Source organism: Sycon ciliatum, chromosome 1 (genome assembly GCF_964019385.1).
Source record: "Sycon ciliatum chromosome 1, ocSycCili1.1, whole genome shotgun sequence".
NCBI classification, from domain to species: Eukaryota; Metazoa; Porifera; class Calcarea; order Leucosolenida; family Sycettidae; genus Sycon; species Sycon ciliatum.
The window spans coordinates 78,058,702-78,079,800 of NC_088643.1; the positions used below are offsets into that span (position 1 = coordinate 78,058,702).

Below are 21,099 nucleotides of genomic sequence, written 5' to 3' on the forward strand. Positions count from 1 at the left end.
AACTAAACCCCTGATAGAGAGCGATATTTTGAATCTGGCGCACAGACTGTATACCCCAAGATTAAGGTAATAGAAAGGCAGACCCCCCCCCCCCCCCAGGACACAAAGAGAGTGAAGACAGACCATCCCTTACCACCTTTGTGAGACTCCATTGCCAGTGCTCGCCTTTCCAAGCAGACAGAACTTTGACAGCCAACGGGATAAAACCCTCCTCAAAGCAAATCTGGAGGAGAATCGCACACTTGTCCTGATTTTCCGTTTTCTTTATCAGGTCATAATACCTGTGAATGGAATATCAGTAAAGAGTGCACAGGAAATGCAAAAGGCTTTGGTACACAGAGCTGCAATGAAAAACAAGCACCTTGAGCAAAACAGCGCCAAGCGAAATTATGGTCACAACAAAGAACAAGACGAGATGGCACTCACGGCAATGAATTTCGACAAGCGTCAAGCACTGTTTCGGCATGTTTCTGGTAGTCATTGGCTGACCTGGAGCAGGACATAAGAATCACAAGGTACCAATTCCTTGCCCATACCATTGCTGTCTTAGTCATTTCACTTTACTGTAAAAGCCATTATTCTAACGGGCCGCAATTGTAACGATTCTAACGCATTCTCAACGCTCCCTAGCAACAGAATGAGTACCGATTGAGGCGTAACGTTTTCTATTTTAAGTTTTAACGACAGATTTCTCCTCGTTAACTCGTTAGATTTAGCACTTCGTTACATATAAGGCTTTTACAGTATTCCCCGCAAGAGCCCATGATGAGAAGGGAACGAGAACGTTTGGTTCAGAAAGATTTTTGCCGTATTCTTTTAGACTGGCGTGGACGACGTAGATGAATGAACTACAACAGAGTACCAATTTGATAGAAATTCCAACAACCAGTTAAAAGCAAGGCAAAACAAAAAACTAAATTCTACAGCCCTGTCTGTTACTTCAGTACAAGATAACAAAACGCCACAGAACAGTCAGTCACGAGATAATGCCATAATAGTACCATCCATTTTTTACCTTCCTCTTTCCCGAAATAAATAGCACAGGCCACAACACAATCACGGTACAAATGACCACGGTCTATCATCACCAATCAAAAGAGAGATTACTAAGTAACACACGCACACACACACACACACACACACACACACACACACACACCGGCAGCAGCACCAGCACCACCAATCGTAGACATACTTGAACACCTCTTTCAAGGAATGTAACGTCTTTGTCGAGGGTGCATCCAAAAACTGTTCCTCCACGGTCTTCACGTGGAAAATATCAGTGCTCAAGTTGGGCAATAGGTCGCCGAACTGGTTGAAGAAACACACATGCACATACAGAACACGAGATGATTCTTCTACAAAGAGGGAGCATAAACCAATTTACAACAAGAAAACCAGGAGAGAAAGGTTCAAGTCCGCACACAAGGGCCTTTCTGAAAGCACACAGAGAGTATGCTCTCTTGCAGGGTGATCTAGTCAAATGTAATCCGTGCACGTGTATGTGTGTGTACGTGTGTGTGTGTGTGTGCGTGCGTGTGCGTGTGTGCGCGCGCGCGCACGCGAGCGCGTGGACCACACAATACTCAGTGACACACATACCCACATTTTCTAACTGGTGTTCTGTGGCGTGCGACAACAGGTCACTCACAGTGGGCCAGAATGCGAGTGAAAGTTATGAAGTGCATTGTGCAGGTTGCGAGTGTACTCAGCTGGGGAAATTCTCATCAAAAGTTGCTGAGCACAGCTCACTTCTAAGCTTGGTCTTCTCTCTGATCTCTGTTTGCTGGTGTATGTAGACTTTGCTTTTCCAGTCTTTCCGACTAAATTCCATGACAAGATAGAACGCTAGGGGCTCAACGAGAGGAATACAAAAGTGGCGATACGAACATGTATGTAGATGAAGCAGACGCATTGAAAACACAATCTGCTTGTTACGTCTCATCTTCATGACAAACACTAGTGGGCCATGAAAAATTCAAAAGCTGGCCAACGCTACCATGGCTGGTTATTGCCCTCATCTCTGGGGTTGCTCCCCACATTAGCAATGCGTGCACATGCTACGAGATTGAGTTTAATAATAATAATAACCCACAACTGATACAAAATTACACTCTGGGCCTACTTTGAAGTACAATATTTAATATTATTTTTTCTCCTGACAATCCCGTACATGAACCATCATCCAAGCACAACCCTACCATACCCAGGCACGAATGATCGTTTCCATTGTTTCCTGTACCCAAATCATCTCTGTAGCCGGGACCTGACGACCGGCTACAGAGGCCGACCGAGAACAGAACTGCCAACCGTCCTACACAATGATCTGACGAGTATCGGGAGGTCGCTCAACAACCGCACAGACCTCTGCAGATTGCGTGACATTGCGCGCACGAGATCCGGGTGGCGTCAACTGGTTAATGATATCATCGAGAAGAAATATGTGTACCACTGAACAGGTCTAACTTACTTATGGCTACTTGCAATGTGCTAGTGCTGCACCAGCGTGTTGCATTGTTAGTGTCTTTGAATAGTATGCGTACGATCAAGTGTTTGTTCACCTATATTTTTCCCTTTTTCGTTTTTGGTTTTGCTTTCTTTCTCTTTTTCTCCCCTTCTCTTCTGGTATCATGTCTAACATTGGGTGTGGCCCAAGCGAAGGCTAGGCTAACGCCGATGCCAACGCAAAAGGGCTGATGATGATGATGAAATCATCATCCAAGTCTTTGGTGGCCAAACCGACAGGATTACATCCATACTCCCACACGGTTTGAATCTGTGTGATGTAGCACTACACGGAGGCTCGAACATTTCGCCTTCTCCGCTGAGGTGAACGTTTGGCAAAGTACCAGTGGTGAAAGGCCGAGGGATGTGATCTTCCTGACCACGGCACAACTACCTCCTTGTGTTAGGCTCATACATCTCTCGTACTTCAACCCATAATCTTTCTTTTCCATTGTATCAACATTGTTCCCGCTTCCCATGTTTGACCCCATGAACCTCATTCCACGCGTTGCATGCTGACCAAGATCGGGAATGCTTTCTTTTCCCATTTCCCCATTGAGAGCACGAGTCCACTGCTAGAACTTTACGTGAGTCACTCATGGTCGTCTAGTCATTACGTGCAACTACATGTACATGTCTTCAGCGTGTCCCGTACCTGGAGCTGCAGTTTCATTCCATAGTCGGATTTCAGCTTATTGGACGAACGGCCCGCAGCGCTGCGTGCAGTAAACATACCATCAACGAATTGCTGGGCCATGGCAGGCATTTCCTTTGCCCAATCTATGCCTTCTGCTGACACACACACATACACACACACACACACACACACACACACACACACACACACACACACACACAATAGCAAGGTACAAGCATACACGAGCAGGTATTGTGACAGTACACAGTAGCAAGGTTCAAGCACAAGAGCAGGTATTGTTACAGTTGGGTGACAGGGTGAGGTTTGCTTAGATCTGCCGCCACGAGTAGCAGCACCAAACAAGACACCATGACACCCCCTTGGCGTGCACTAGGCATGCACATCACAAAGGCACGAGCAGGCACACAGGAGGCAGCTTGCCAGTGTACTCCTAGGGAATAGAAGGAGAGAAAAAAACTTACCATCTACGGTGCCAGCCTTCCAGGCAGTCAGCAAAGCAGACAGGAATCTAAACTGGCTAGGAAGATCACTCTTGGCCATATACCTAAATAGCATCATGGGCAAAGTACAGATGAAAGATTGGTATGTAGTCTTTTTTTAACTTAAACGCTTAGCTTGTACATGGCGCAGAAGGCTTACCAACATACATGCAGTTCAGCACAGGAAAGAGATACTTGTACTAGCAAGGGAATACATGCCATGGTATCCACACACCTACTGTAGCGTGCTACGCCGAGTCAGGCTGAGTCAGCAACACGGTTGGTGGGGTTTGGAATGACATATCCAGTTGCATCATTGCAGTTCACGATTCAAACAGAGATGTCAAACTGTTGTAATGTACTTAATGCTACCATGTACCAAGCACAACAAGGAGAACAGTAGACTATAATATTAGCTACTAGTACATAATTATATTCACTAAGAAAGTTGTGGACATCACGCAACTACGCTATCAAGGAAAAGGGGGTTTGTCAACTGACAACCGCTCTATTCAGTTGCTATTCACAATCTGCACGTGCGCTGCATTAAAAATTATTTTATCGTGATATTGAAAATTGTGGACGTTTCAGGCCAGTCACCCATCGTCAGAACAATTTACAAGGAGCGAACCTGGCCTTTTTACATGTATTACCTATTTTTCTTTCTTTCTCATAATTACATTACTAGTATGCCATAACATGTATATTCAAGCTTCAATGTACCAGTCTTTTGTCCTCATTCTAAATTATAATACATTATTATCATGACCCTCGGAGGTACTAGTAGGTTCTTGGACGTACATGTAGAATGTTTCACTGTGGATACCGTTGTACTGTACCATCAACCCTCAAAGACAACTCACAAAAACTGCCCATACAAAAAGATATCCTTCAAGTTGCTTACTTTTTGTAATGCTCAAGCAGCCAACCGTGCAGACCATACTGCGGCACATAATGATCAAGGAACGGCACTTTGGGCTCGACGGCATCGCTGCTTTTCGGCGCTGGTGACGACGGAAGAGAGGTGGACATGAAGAAATCGACGCAGCTCAGCCACAGCATGCTGCCCTGAAAGCAAGCACACAAAACGTAAGTCCTTGCTGGGCAGAGCAAATGTTTCATTGCATCAACACCAAGGCAAAGGTTTCACTGCATCACCATTAAGGCCAAGGGCAGCCGCAAGTCACTTTTTTGAGTGGATAGCTACGAGTACGGATCCTAGCCCGTAGTAGGAAGTCATACAAACCCGGCGGCTTGTACATGTACAACTCCTTGACCTGCAGGTGCTGCTGCTGCTGTGGTGAAGATGTGCCAGCTATAAAGCTGAATGCATAACTACACAATTATGACAACACAGCGCTCCGTGACATCATTGAACACTGCGGGGTGGTTCCCCAGGCTACCTGGGAAATTAGACGGGGCCTGTGCCTAACTGCACAACAGTTTCCTCTCACATGTACTTGTTGTCAAAAGGTGGCAACTGCAGCATAGCACTGAGTAAACATTCATTGACGTTGCACAATGCTCTAGGTCCATACCTGGTACTTGGCTGATCTCTGTATGTACTTTTCAGATGTGACGTTCAGATAAGACTTGGGTGCATGAACTGATGCCATTACTTCGAGAAGAACCACCTACACAAGACAAATGTTCAAAACATACAGCCAACACAGCAACTATTGAAATGAGGAAGTCGAAGGCAAGGGAAGCACAAGGGGGGGGGGGGGGGGGGGGGGCTAGGTTGTGTTGTGGCAGCATAGCAATTCTACATCGCTCCTCTCCACATTCATGATCACTGTGTTATACAGAATGATAATCGTTCTAATAGGAGATATTCCGCAGGCAATATATTCAGAACCGCAACTTTGAGAAAAGAAAACCAGGGTAAAACCCTGGACAAACCCGCCATGTAACCATGGACACATCCATGCATACCAGCACATGCGCACATACGAAGTCCCTCAGAATTTCAAGAAGAAATGATTCGTTACCACCAAGGGATGGGAGAGGAGGGAACACAGTGATCATGAATGTTACGAGGAGACTCGTAGAACTCCAATTGGAGTTCGCCGAGGCTCCTCCAATTAGTATGTAAACTCAAATCTCCCATAGCTGTTTTGCATGACAAATAGAAAACATGGCAGCAAACGCGTGTATGCATGCCAATGAATATTGAGATGCAGCACGAGTAATATTTCAAACTGAGCAGAGAAATGATAATAATTGTACGGCAGCAATCAGCCATAGCATTAGAACGCTACAGACGGGTGTCTCTCACCTGGATGTCGCATTTACTGTCTTTGGCCAAAGCAAATAAAGCACCAGGCCTGGGTCGACCTACGGCTAACGCTTCCAATGGATAGCACATGGTCTTTATCTTCTTCAAGCGCTGTAAAACATACACAGACAACACAGACACACACGCACACACACACGCTTGACCTTTGACATCCCATTACACATCCAGCCAGGGGAGATAATACTGAGATAAGCAGTCACTTGTGGTGACGCTTCACACCGACGCTCCTCTTGAAATCTCTGCCGCAAGCGCAATGGAAGTCCTTGGTTTGGTGGAAGAGAAAGCCGCTGCTGTAAAACCGCCTGCTCCATTCCAAACCGCCTTGTGCCAGCCTGTACCTCTGGGCCTCGGCAATCTCCATGGTGCACACACACATTGCCAATGAAAGTGTCTCGCCAGCACTTTACTTCTTGGGCCCCATGCCGTGGTCTCGTTGCACCCGGGCTGAATCTATACCCCCCCCCCCCCCCCCCCCCGGGGACGTTGCTGAAAACTGAGCTGCTCAATGAAATCCAGCCTCATTGGTCAGTTAGTGCCAGACGCTGTACAGCCCTAGTTCTGCAAACACTGGACAGGACACTGGACCAGTGCACTTACATATTCATGCGGCCGGATTTCTTTGGGCACAGCCGTACTGTGTCGATATAGACGTGTCAACAACACAGGGAACAGGCGTGGAGTGAGCGCAGGCGGCTTCCGCACAGCGCAACTGTGAAGCAGTATAAGTAGTAAGATGGAGCTTGTCTAGATGGATGCCTAACACTTACACCAAGGTCGGGGCATATTTTCTCTGGCGGATTGAATCCTTTGAAGAGGTGTGCCTCTGTCTCGACAACATTTACCTACATGGCAAACAGATCACACAGAAACACACCGGGATGTTTGCAAGTACAATCAGCACATTGAAGATGTCTGCACACTGTCCCTACTACTAGTAGTATACAATTTACAGTAAGCTGGCACAGCACACTGCAGTGAGCTAAATAACACATCCTGAAATTTGGAGGCATTCACCCAAAGCAGATCAGTCGAGGCTTACCGGAACATGTTCCATCTTGGAGCCATGAATTACATTATTCAAGTCCCAGATGGCCAGCAGGCAGACAATAGCCTCGCGTAGGCTATTGCGATCGGCCTTCAAGCGGACAAATTCAGCACTGCAGGCCTGTGAAGATGACTGTGCCAAAGCAGATACCGCCGTGAGTATCGCAGCACCCATTTCAGCGAGTGAGGGAGTAGAAGTGGCAGCAGCACTCCCAGTGCCAGTAGCGGCAGCAGCGACTGATGTTGTAGCGGCGGCTGAGGTAAGACTGGTCATCGTTGTCGCCTGGTCACTTGTGCTTACAGTAGCCGGCGCAGCTGAAGTAGACACAGCACTGACCCGTGCTAGCGTAGCTGTGCACGCTCCCACCCCTTCCTGCCTCGCACTGTTGCTTCCTACTGAGCTTTGGCCTCCCGCAGCAGTAGCACTGTCACTGCTGCTAGAATTGTTGCCGCTAGTACTGCTGCTGCCAAGATCTGTTGTATTCCTCTCTGGCAGAGTATCATAAACGTCGAGCAGTACTTTCAGAACACGGTGGCCGGCTATCATATGACCAATCTTATGAGCATGGACGTTGAAGGCAGGACATAGCTTAGCAGGAGCCTTGCTGTCATGACGAAGACAGCAATAAACAGCATCTGCAGCCAAAACGAGGCACATAACAAATAGAACCACAAAGATTTCCCCGGTTCATTCAGTCTCTTCTTATTTCTTCTCTCCAGGATCGTGTTCGTGAACATGCAATTAATTTACTTGCGGTATCGTTGAGCTGTTTGTTCGAAGTAATTCGGAAAGTGAAAGCTAAACCGGAAAGTGTGTTAAATTGCATGGTGCATACACAATAAATAATCCGAATTATACATACACACAGCTTTCTGTTGGAATCTGTCTATTGGTGATTTCATTGTTTATCGTCTTCTTCAGCTTACGATCCGGGCTGTCTTTCGTTCACACGGTCTTACCGGGGTTTTTTTTATACGGTTTTTCTTTCTGTATTAGTACACCATTTCCATGGCAGATTTCTGCGTACCTCTGGATTCCTTTGGTTTGCCCTGAGGTGATTCTTGCTTGTTTTGTTAGCACTGCAGAGATGCCTACTCACCTCGCAACAACCTACTTCTAAAAAAGGGTGATAAGAAATTCCAAGGGTGCAGGGAGGGTGTCATGAAACTTGGCACTTACTTTCACACGCATTCAGTAGTTGTTCGGTCTTCACCGCTGGCTGGGCGAGTGGCTTGATGACACCAATCAACTTGAAGAGGCCATCCGGTAGAGGTGACGTGTAGTCATGCAAAGCCATCATCACCGCCTGCAACGGGTGCTTCAGGTTTGCCAGCGCGAACGGAATGCAGTCACGCAGCAGGCAAAACGTCCTGATCTCCTCAACGCTTGAGATAGTGTAGAGGTTGGTAGGGAACACGCTGACAGCATATCGGCATAGTTGAAGGTGGCTGCAGCAGGAATGGAACACAGAGGGAATAGGAACAAAATCAGGCATTCTGTGACCCACACTAGTGGATTGATCCAGTCTCGATTCACCAGTGCCTGTTGTGACCATAACACGATCCATATCCGTCACTTCACCACTCCACAGAGAGAGAGAGTGACAGAGTGAGTGACAGAGACAGAGAGAAAGAGAGATAGAGAGAGAGAGAGAGAGAGAGAGAGACAGAGAGAGAGAGAGAGAGACAGAGAGAGAGAGAGACAGAGACAGAGAGAGACAGAGAGAGAGAGAGACAGAGAGACAGAGAGAGAGAGAGAGAGAGAGAGAGACAGCGAGAGAGAGAGAGAGAGACAGAGGCAGACAGAGACAGACAGACAGACAGAGACAAACAGACAGACAGACAGACAGACAGACAGGGAGGACAGACAGACAGACAGACAGGGAGGACAGACAAAGAGATAAAAAAGGATGGACACAGAGAGAACATGTATGCCCTCAACCCACTTGCAAAATACAGATCAGCAAACGCACCTCTTGTTTTCAATCATCTTTTGGATACGATTCTGTATTTGCTGCGGTGCCTCTCCAAACCGCACATTGGCTTCAAGGGTGCCAGCCAACACATTCTTCAAAGCCGGGTCCGATGCCGAGCGAATTTGAAATGCTCTGCAAGAAAGGAGAAAGGCACAGGTACGGTTAGACCACTGGGAATGAATACTCACCATAGGAAATAAGCTCCCACTCATGCCAGAGCTCCATACCATAGCTGTACAATAGAACATAGCTAACACTATCCGCTGATCTAATGGTAAGGTAGGTGCGGGCCGTGAGTGTAGAGTCCTTTCCATACATTGAGGATACGTGCACATCAGCGACTCCCCGCTACAAAGAGTGAAGTCAATAAACGGAAATGCCCCGGGTAAGCAGGCCACACTAACTCATTTCCCTGCTTCACGGAACATAGCACCAGCCTCATAGTCATGCACACACTTACACCTGCCGATCGCTGAAGCGATGATAGCGAACAAACTATGTTAGACATAGCAACTTGTGCTGGGATTACACCATCAACAGCTTACAAGGCTGATGAATTGACCGCCACTAATTTGAGCCTGGTCTACACCACACAGCTGATTGAAGTTGGGATTCACTGGCCATGCACACACATGCATGAGCACATGCACATGCCCAACTGGGCTTGCGTGCGCAGTAACTTGAATGAGCACCATACAAACCTATCAAACTCGTCCTTGATGACCTTCACCGTGCAGGCTTCCAATCTCTGCTTTAGATTGGCCTTGATCTTGTCCCATAGACCTTCACTAACACGATCCTCGTCCTGAAGTTTCCCATACTCTTTACACAGACTAGACCACACAAAGGATTGCAGACAGAGCAGACAGGAAAGAGACAGAATAAACAACACACGATTACACACATACACACACACACACATGCACGCACGTAAGCGCGCACACGCACACACACACACACACACACACACACACACACACACACACACACACACACACACACACACACACACACACACACACACACACACACACACACACACACACACACACACACACACACACACACACACTAGTAATCAGCCTATTGCATAGTGACGAACAAGGTGTCACAGAATGCAGAACGGCTGTCTAAAGTCAGAACAAACTCTCACAGAATGCAGAATGGCTTTCTAAAGTCAGCAACACAGCCAAACAGAAGGAAAGAGAACTCACTCTATAACACACTCGGATGGTGTAAAGGACGATACAAAGCCAACTCTGAAGCAAAAACACAAAACACAACATAACTATGCATTCTGGTAGTTCCACAGAAGACAATGTTCACTCAAGGCAAATTTAATATCAATGGTCGCCACTGGAATTCAAGCCGCGAACAACCCTTGGAGAAATTCAGGATTATCTTTGGTAGGAGTGAAGAAATGAAAATTCCGCCTTTAGTAGCATGTACCATTTGACATGGACCAGAGACACCTAACATGTAGGCTACAAGTTGAAGCACAGTTGAATGATGACAGCAATTGTGTTGGGGCCCCAGTGGCTAGTAGCTGCAGTGCAATGAGTGACCATGACCACTGCACACATCACTGGCAGCTACACACTTGGCGCGCAACGCCAGCCAGCACCAGAGGACTCAAACAGACCACCGACCTAGTGAACTTGTCCAGGTCAGCCAGGAATGCGGCAATCAGTGCATGGAGCAACACACCGGCGGCATCGGACCGCAGCGCCTCCACTTGCTCACGCACCTTGCGACAGCCGGCAATTACCACGCCTTTCAAACGAGCGGCGCTGAAGATCAAAGAGATATGCACACATGCACACAAACACACATATACACATGCATACACACGCATACACACACACGCGCGCGCGCACACACACACAGAAGTGCATCCAACAATCAGAACATACATATAAACACAAGCACACAAATTGACAATGGCGGGAAACGTAACTCAGCTGTTACTCACAGTTTCATGGCATTTAAGCCAATCATCAGAGAACACTGACAGAAATGAGAGGGGTGTCTAGGATTAGAATGAGGGAGATGTGCAGAAAATATCGATGAAAGCCGATGCGAACCCAGCGCAGTGCGTGTCGAGTCTGTCGACAGTGTTACATTGGTAGTGATATCATGGATGGCAGGAAAGAAGGTGTTGGACAATAGATGCAATGCTGTGGTGTGTAGGAACTTTCAGCACGGCGTATGAACAAACTACAGAGCTGCTCAATGAAATCCAACCAGGCCAGTCAATGCCACACGGGGCACTGTGCAGCCCTACTAGACATGCGAACAGTGGGATGCGAACAGATGCAGGGCACAAACTTAACTCGTGCGAACGGATATTATTGAGCAGCCCTGTAGCAGCAAAAATCTCACAAGACAAGTACAAGGGCTCCGTAGCTTTGTACACACAGAAACATGACATTGCAGAGGTATGCGAATTATGTCACAACAGTGAGTAAGCGGAACTGCTTATGGGTGCTATGTATACCGTGTGAGTCGCTAGTGCATCGCTAAGCGGCGACTTTGCCAAAGCACCTCAACTGATGATGTAATCGCATAACTTCTGCATACATGATGAGGCAAGCATGTCAACTCACACATGACAGGTTGTTCAATGAGTGGTACGTGTAGATAGCACGCACACATAGGACACTCAGTCGACAACGTGTGTACGGTCACACAAGCAGCAGGCAAGCAAAGTGTCACATACACGTATACCAGAGCGCTGTCTTGAATCTCAACAAGTACATTGTCCACATAAGCACACCGGCGGGCTGGGCTCAATTCTACAGTCATACATGCTGGCACGGTACAAAGTACCAGCACACCGGCAGGGTGGGCTCACTTCTACAGTCATACATGCTGGCACGGTACAAAGTACCAGCACACTGGCAGGCTGGGCTCACTTCTACAGTCATACATACTGGCACGGGAGTGAGTACTACACAGTACAGCACATGTTTTGTGATTTTTCGGTCACAGATTTACCCCCCCCCCCCTCCCAAAAATAACAGGTACATGTACTATACGTGCATTTTGAAAATGTGTTTCTACGCGGACGTCCCCAACAGCAAAACAGAGCAGTGACAGCTTTATGCAATCTTCTTGCGAAGTAGTACTTGTCTTCCCTAGATTTCTATGCAACAGAAAGACCATCTCGCACCTACATAAAGTGCAACAGTTCTAAGAACAACTCTATTGCTTACGATGGGTGATTGTCGCTGCAGTAAGAACAGTGGGTTGACCACAGATCGTTATGACACGCACAATCACATCCAAGGTTGACAACATTCTGTGCAGAGCCTGGACAATTCTTGGCAATCTTTTGGATAGATTGGACTGAATCCATACTCGCATAAACTGAACAAATCAAACAAACAAAAAACGTAGCACACAGGAGAGAAAGATATTTCACTACAAAAGATCCAGAGGCGTAGGAATGTGGCCACCTCAAGCCAGCTTGAGGACGTACTTGTCTTTGCTGCAGACCAGGCTCTTTTTATGATGATTTTACCCTGAGGTTGTCACTAAAACAATGTCACGTGTGGCTAAAACTATTCAAACAGGCACTGTTCACAATGCAGTTTCTTTTTCCTCGAACAAGTGACGCAGTATTCGGATGACTACTGTACCACCCACAGAAAGATAATGCGAAAGAAAGAAAGAGAGAGAGAGAGAGAGAGAGAGAGAGAGAGAGAGAGAGAGAGAGAGAGAGAGAGAGAAAGAGAGAGAGAGAAGCAAACCTAAATCGTTATAGCCGCTGTCCTTATCCCGGGACAAAACCATCACGGAGCTGGCTTGAGCCTACCATAAGAAAGGATGCGGTGATCGTACACAGAAACACGTCTCCAAAAGTGTTGCTAAGAGAAGAGTGTCTACGTCACCACTTCACAGCCCAAACGGAGAATTACAACAACCCAAGAACAGCATGAAAGTAAAGTGATAAGCAAATCCAGCGTATGGACACTGATAGGCTACCGCTTTTCTTGATAAAACAACACAACTCACCTCGCTCTATGTCAGGAATTTTCAACTCATCCTCAAGATTGGCCACAATACTGACCTGCATAAAGCAGTAAAATAAAGAAAGATGGAGAGAGAGAGAGAGAGAGAGAGAGAGAGAGAGAGAGAGAGAGAGACGCACAGGCCAAATTGGAGGAAGATGAAGACAAGCCACTTCAATGGGCTATTCAATGATATGCCGTGTACCCTGAAGCTGTCCTTGAAAGAAACAAAGCAAACTAGTAGTCCTACAGGAGAGAGGTCGGGCTCGCTAGTTCTCACATACATACCTTGCTGAGGTCACGACACCGACGCCAGCTCACAGTACGATAAGCATTGCAATGTGGCATGAAGCCACTTGTCCAGAAGAAACACTGCATCAAAGAAACACACAGGCAAAGCAGCCACAAACGACTTTCAAGGGGAAGTTCACCCTAAAATGAAAACTTCACAGTTTGTTGTAAAAATGCATTGATTCCAGTGGTCAAAGTCCATGCCGCGCTTTGTTTACAGGGACGAGAGCGGAAATAGACTAATATAATTGTTTCACTGAAACAACGAACTTGAGTGCCGGACATGTTCCAGTTCGGATACCAACAAAGTGCCGTATAGTATACCCTACTTGAAGTATACCAAAGTTTGAGGGAAAGTCTGACTTCCTTTGCGACAGTGGAAAGTTTGAACACTCCAGTTTCCTTGTCCATTTTTAAATGCTCTCGTAGAGTCCCACCACCCACTGGTAAAACCATTGGTGGTGTCTGCAGGCACACCAGCGAGCCCCCTTGAGGTGACTTGGAAATATCATCACTAAAAGTGCATGTGACGAGAGGCTCTAAATTCGGAAATAAACGAATCAGTCACAGAAACAAGAGCACGCGGCTACAGCAGCACTGGCTGGGGAAACTTAGGCTAGCTAACCTCAGAGCACGGCCGGTCGCAGACAAAGCAGAAACACTTCGGACAGTAGCTTTCATTCTGCTTGTTGGACTTGTCAGGGGCCTTCACGAAGCGATGGCGGAAGCACTCAGGACGCTGGTGCGGAAACTCGGCAGTGGCCGGCTCTCGGCTGAACAGTACCTGCATCTCTTCATTGCTGCCTGAGGCTGGTACAGCTTTCAATGATCTCGTTGCTGTTGCCGCTGCTGCTGCTGGCTGGCTGGTATCAGCATCCTCATTGGCTGGAGATTCATCAGTGGGTATTGGTAGAATCACCTCCACATCATCACACTGCATACCTTCCTCATAGCTATGACATGACGCTTCTTTCTCCAATTTCACCATAACTTTGGCAAGTTGTTCTGGATTCATGATCTTCTTCAGCAGTTCGAATTCCTTCTGCAGCTCAGCATACTCCTGTTCGATGAAGGACACCTGAAATATGAAAAAGGAGAAAATGAATGTCTAAAGTACACGCCTCCCTCCACACACACACACCTACGCGTATGCGCACACACATACAGTCAAACCTCGTTAGGACGAACTTCAAGGGACTGAACAAGTTTGTTTGTCTTATCGGGGGTTCTTCTTATCCAGATCTGACAAAAAATCGATATGCATATCATATGGATTGTATTTATGTGAAGGTGCATGCTGTGGTACATGGGAAGCATGTTATTCTTAGCATAAGCCAGAAACAGGTACTTCAGTAAGTACAATGATAATGTGCAATGAATCACGACTGTGCCGAACGATCGTACAACACGCTGATTTTGTTCAAAACACATTTGAAAACAATTTGCACTGTACGTACAATATGGCCTCGACTATTGAAAAAAAAGAAGAAGAAAAAGGCAGCCAGCGCAAGCGCACGTTCGTGGACCGAAAGTTCGTACTACATGTACATGACGACACTAATTTTGTTCAAATCACACTTGAAAATAGTTCGTCTTCGCGAAAGTTCGCTGTACAGAAGTTCGTCGTAAACGAATAATTTTGATTTGAATTGATGCCTGGCCAACCATAGGATTGGCCCTAGTTCGTACTAATGGAAAGTTCGCCTTATCAGTGTTCGTCCTAACGAGGTTTGACTGTACACACACACACACACACACTTGTACTTGTACACACACATACACCACACACACACACACACACCTCAGACCTGCCCATCGCGGAAGCGATGATAGCGAACAGCTATGTTAGACATAGCAACTTGTGCTGGGATTACACCATTCAACAGCTTGCAAGGCTGATGAATTGACCGCCACTAATTTTAGCCTGGTATCCACCACACAGCTGATTGCAGTGGCTTATTCTGGCCAGTGAATCCCTATTTAAAAAAAAAAGGGATTCACACACACGCACACGCACACGCACACACACACACACACACACACACACACACACACACACACACACACACACACACACACACACACACACACAGAGTACGTGCTAACTGCACGCAACCAGTCACACTGTACACTGGCCAGACCTCGTTATAACGACCCAGAATAACATACGAAAAGTGAGAGTCCGTGCTGAACCAGCATCATCCCCACATACACACATATGCACATACACACACATACCGTATTTCCTCGATTAATGGACCATGCTCGAATAATAGACCATGCTCAAATAGTAGACCATCCTAGAGGCCTCACGGAAAAATAGTAGACCATGCCCGAATAAGAGACCCGGTCTCTTATTTGAGTTCATCGCTTTGCGCATGCGCACTAAGAAAGCACGTGGTGGATCAAAAAGGGACGCTATTTTAGGTTTGCGCAACTACAATTTTTGTAGTGGCTAGTGCTTGTTTTCCTGCATTTCACTTTCATCAGTGGAGGTTCTTCGAATAGTGTCGTGCCTCTCAAGATGGGCAAGAAAAGGGCGCATTCCCTTGATCTGAAGCGCCGTGTAGTCGAGCATTCGAGGAAAAGCAGCATCCGAGAGGCGGCGACAAAGTTCCATGTCACGCGGAAAATGGTTCGCTCCTGGAAGCTTGACGAGGAGAAAAGTGCAGCAACTGCAGCGAAGCCGCAAGTTTGCGCGAAAAAGCGCTGCAGACTTCCTGGTGGGGGAAGGAAGCTATTGTCTGACGAGGTTGACAGTCAGCTGCACGCTTGGTACTTGGAGGAGCTACAGACACGGAACGCCATATCTCGTCGCATTATGATCCTGAAGGCCAAGGAATTCCGAAATGCACTCATCTCTGACAATCCGGAGCTGGCTAAGCTGAAGCTCTCCAAAGGCTGGCTGGATCGCTTTCTCCAACGCCATCACTTGACAATGCGAAGGACAACAACCGTTTGTCAAAAGCCACCGGAGCAGTATGTGGACAAAATCTGTGATTTCATTCTCTACGTTCGACAGATGATGAAGGAATCAACTTACAAGACACAGTTCGTGTATGGTGCCGACGAGACATCTGTGTGGCTCGACCCCCCTTCCTCCACGACCATTGCACCAGTTGGAGCGAGAGACGTGCCTGTCAAAGGTACTGGTCATGAAAAACTGCGCATAACGGTCATGCTGACCGGCAGAGCCAACGGAGACAAGTGTCTACCCTTTGTCCTGCTCCCAAGAAAACGCGTCGTGCAAGACGTTGCCAGTAAGTTCTCAGGAAAACTGGTGTTGAAGTGGGTGGGGAAGTGCTGGATGGACGACAGCCTAACTGAGTCTTACCTTCGTGACGTGATTGGACCGCAACTCTTCGACCGCAAGTTGCTGGTATGGGACGCATTCAGGTGTCACACCAGTGCCAAAACGAAGGCAACTCTAAAGTCGATGTGTGTGGCTACGGCAGTGATCCCAGGTGGATGTACAAAGTTCATCCAACCAGCGGACGTCTCATGGAACCGCCCATTCAAGCTGTCAATCCAGAACCAGCATGACGAGTGGCTGAGCAAGGGAGACCTCCCGACAACTGCTGGTGGAAACACCCGTCCTCCTGCCCTTGACGTCTACCTGCAGTGGATCGTCAATGCCTGGTCATCCATTTCCTCGGAGGTGATCGTACGTTCCTTTCATGCCTGTGGCCTGTGCTTGAACCCAAATGCAACTGAGGATGATAAGATCCATGCCTTCAAGCCCGATGGTCCATGCCCTGGGGGCCATACTACTCTGGAAGAGAAAAGCGCCTTGGAGAAATTCCAACAGAGGCTGATGACACCTTGGCTCCAATGGATCAAGCAGCAATCGAACTCGACGGAAGCACTACGGAAGACATCGCAACATCGGACGACTGTGACAGCGACAGCTGTGATGACGACAGTGGTGATGGTGCTTGAGACACTGACAGGAACAAAGAATTGGTTATCGGCAATCGGCTTTCAAATGTATTGCCGTGAGTCGCAAATCTCCCTTGCATTCCCCTATTTCTGCTAACCTTCGATAGCCCACTCAGTTTCCATCTGTTCCATTATGCTCTTACAGCTTGATCCACTTCTTACATAACTGAACATACCGGTAATTCGTTCTGCTGGTGAACTTCTATAATTATTATGACGTGTTAAAAATCCACCATTTCCAGCGATGTGCCGATGAAAATATAGTGGACTGTGCTCAAATAATGGACCATGCCCAAATAAGAGACCGGGGGTCCAACCCTCTCCAAAAAATAAAAGACCGGGTCTATTAATCGAGGAAATGCGGTATGCACATACACACACATATGCACATACTCACTGTAGGGGTGAAACAATTATACCGAATATTTGAATACTCCTTCGGAGTTTTCAAATATAATCGTACTCGGAATAAATCAGAGTATTCGCTCATACATGGTACATCCATTTACCACAGAAGTCTGCAGTTTCAGAGCAGCAGTCAGCAGATATTGATGTGCAGAGTGTGTGGCGAACATTTGTACACGAGTAGAGAGAGCCCAAATGACCCACCAACCAAAACACTCGAGAAAAGGACTGCCGATTGGTTCAATCAGGGTTGTATCATGTGATTTTTAAGGCCCTTGGTGTGCGATTTATTAGGATATCAAGGATACTCGAATACTCGAATATTCGATCGGAGAAAATCAGAGTACTCAAACTCGGGATCTCAGTGCCAACTTTCACCCCTAGCACATACACACATATGCACATGCACACACACACACACGCACACACATACATGTATGTGCATACCTTTCGTTGCATTTCCGACACATCGGTACGCGTATTCTCTGGCACGCCATCAGCCCATCGTCGCTTCCTGGAGCTGGCCTAAATGACAAGACACCGACAAATCAGCACACACACACACACACACACACACACACACACACACACACACACACACACACACACACACACACACACACACACACTACTACTACTACTACTACAGTCGTCCCTCTCTAATCCGGCACTTTATAATCCAGCACCCTCGATAAACCGGCACAATTTTCAGTAGCCAAATGTCCTCTTCATGCACATTGCAGCAGTAGATCAGATTTGTTAATCCAGCACCCTCCCTAATCCAGCAGATTTTCGTGGCACAAATGGTGCCGGATTATAGAGGGACCACTGTACTACTACTACTAGCAGCATGACTGCCCAGATGGGCACACACACACACACACACACACACACACACACACACACACACACACACACACACACACACACACACACACACACACACACACACACACACACACACACACACACACACACACACACACACACACACACACACACACACACACACACACACACACACACACACACACACACACACACACACACACACACACACACACACACACACACACACACACACACACACACACACACACACACACACACACACACACACACACACACACACACACACACACACACACACACACACACACACACACACACACACACACACACACACACACACACACACACACACACACACACACACACACACACACACACACACACACACACACACACACACACACACACACACACACACACACACACACACACACACACACACACACACACACACACACACACACACACACACACACACACACACACACACACACACACACACACACACACACACACACACACACACACACACACACACACACACACACACACACACACACACACACACACACACACACACACACACACACACACACACACACACACACACACACACACACACACACACACACTGTTCAAGTGGGTCTCCCCGGGAGAGGGGAAAGAGACTCAAAAGGAATCTTGGAAAGATGATTCAATTGGCTATTGAACCACCCAACGGCCGACACCCCTGAAATCCCCAAACTCTGGGTGGACTTGGAAATGATCCCACTTATGGGCTCACCACACCTCAGTAAGTGGGCGAGGACAAGGTGCAGAAAAAGGATTGGCGGCATCAGGGTATCCATCCCAGGATCCAACTGCAGTTATCCCTGCCCCCAGTGAAGGTAATACTTGCTACTAGCGTGGGTGGCTAAATCAGAGTTGACCTGATATAAGCTTCACTAGCACCATTGATTACACAAGAGTTAATCTAGCCAGAAGCAGTCCATGGTTGACAGGTATGTATACTTCAAATAGAATATATGAACCCTGAAACCAACAAAGGTGGCAGGTACAACATTACACCTTCAAGCAGCCGAGCCTGTTGGTAACAGTCCCAACACTATCTGGCATAAGTGTACCCACCAACCGAACTACAGTCAAACCTCGTTAGGACGAACACTGATAAGGCGAACTTTCCTTTAGTACGAACTACAGTCCATTTCAAAACTATAGACGCGTACCTAGGCAAAAACCGTTATGCCAGCATCTATACCACATAAAATCTGTGATCACTTTGTGCATAAATTTTTCCAAATTGGGCGTCTGTTATCCAATCGTTTAGAAACTATATCAGAGTAATTGTGGAGCGATCCTGAGCAATATTCCGAGAACTATTCTCAAAAAGGTCCAGCCAAATTTGAAATATTTCAAAAACCCTACGCGTCTATAGTTTTGAAATGGACTGTAGGGCCAATCCTATGGTTGGCCAGGCATCATATCAAGTCAAAATTATTCGTTTAGGACGTACTCCTGTACGGCAAACTTTTGTGAAGACGAACTAATTTCAAGCGTGATTTGAACAAATCAGCGTGTAGTACGAACTTTTGGTCCCCGTGGGTACGCTGGCTGCAGTTTTTTTCCGATAGTCGAGGCCTCTTGAGCTAGAATCCCGTGGACCAGATTATGGCTATTTCGGAGTATTTCCCCAATGCCAACAAGTCAGTCCTGCTAGTGAAACCCAACAGGCTAGACGAGGCCAAGAAGCTGTTCTCTGACACATCCATCAGGGTCATCAGTGATGGCTACGGTGTCACTTGGGAGCAGCATTGGGTACAGGAATGTTCTGCACAGAGCATGTAATGTCGAAGGTGCAGGGATGGTGTGCCGGGGTCCAGCGAGCAGCTGAGTTTGGACAGTCACAGCCCCAGGCTGTCTACACCACCTTCACGCAGGGGGCTCCGGCATGAATGGAGCTTGCTCGCGCGAGTGATGCCAGATGTGCCAGAGCTATACCGCTTCTGGAAGATGTCACTACCTCCGCCTTGCTCCCAGGCTACCGGCATTGAAACAATTTAAAAAATTGATGAAGTTGGTTTTTTCCTACGTGGAACACATGCTTCCCACCGAACTTGATACTTGACTGACTCACGACTGCCATCCGGAGCACACAAGGATATATTATTGTGCAAACGTTTTGGGTTCTGTCCGCGCTATTCTCTGGGGACAGTACAGTGTAAATCCGTTAACAGCAGTTTTCTTCCGGATGGCAAGGGATCCGGCGAAAAGAGAACTGGATAACTGTGAGGTCTGACTGTACCACGATTATCCCAAACACAAAAATAGCAGTGTATGTACGTTGTACATTACATACCATACAGTTCTGTCCTTTCCGACATGTAGTCTTGTGCTTCACTGGTTTGAGGGAAAGACGCAAACGGGAAAAGTCTGAAGAAAAAATTGACTGTCACCACCAGGACTCGAACCAGGGACCCTCGCTTGAGGCCAGCGATGCTCTAACTACTGAGCTATGGTGTAGTCGTCATCCCAGCAGAGACCGTTCAACATTTTCTTCAGACTTCGTAACACACACTTCCTGTGAATCCACACAGGCGGGTGGAGTGAGTAGTCTTGTGGGTTTTCAATTGCCATTTTG

At 47.2% G+C, this 21,099-nt stretch overlaps 1 protein-coding gene across 3 annotated transcripts in view; it reads right to left on the bottom strand.

The window, feature by feature from the left end:
• Positions 1-21,099, bottom strand: part of LOC135805622 (uncharacterized) — a 31,671-nt gene that overhangs the window by 10,047 nt on the left and 525 nt on the right. For 2 of the 3 annotated variants that reach the window (XM_065319689.1, XM_065319688.1), the window contains 20 exons: positions 18,057-18,134; positions 13,891-14,343; positions 13,263-13,346; positions 12,979-13,033; positions 12,177-12,330; positions 10,611-10,751; positions 10,176-10,220; positions 9,663-9,794; positions 8,959-9,093; positions 8,166-8,434; positions 6,981-7,621; positions 6,709-6,783; positions 5,921-6,031; positions 5,181-5,276; positions 4,547-4,710; positions 3,625-3,707; positions 3,161-3,297; positions 1,196-1,311; positions 427-489; positions 134-281 (listed from right to left, as the gene is read on the bottom strand). In XM_065319689.1, coding sequence (XP_065175761.1) covers positions 134-281; positions 427-489; positions 1,196-1,311; positions 3,161-3,297; positions 3,625-3,707; positions 4,547-4,710; positions 5,181-5,276; positions 5,921-6,031; positions 6,709-6,783; positions 6,981-7,621; positions 8,166-8,434; positions 8,959-9,093; positions 9,663-9,794; positions 10,176-10,220; positions 10,611-10,751; positions 12,177-12,330; positions 12,979-13,033; positions 13,263-13,346; positions 13,891-14,343; positions 18,057-18,134 — 3,180 coding nt within the window. The remainder of the gene's footprint in view (positions 1-133; positions 282-426; positions 490-1,195; positions 1,312-3,160; positions 3,298-3,624; positions 3,708-4,546; positions 4,711-5,180; positions 5,277-5,920; positions 6,032-6,708; positions 6,784-6,980; positions 7,622-8,165; positions 8,435-8,958; positions 9,094-9,662; positions 9,795-10,175; positions 10,221-10,610; positions 10,752-12,176; positions 12,331-12,978; positions 13,034-13,262; positions 13,347-13,890; positions 14,344-18,056; positions 18,135-21,099) is intronic. The other variant, XM_065319690.1, reaches the window with a different exon arrangement.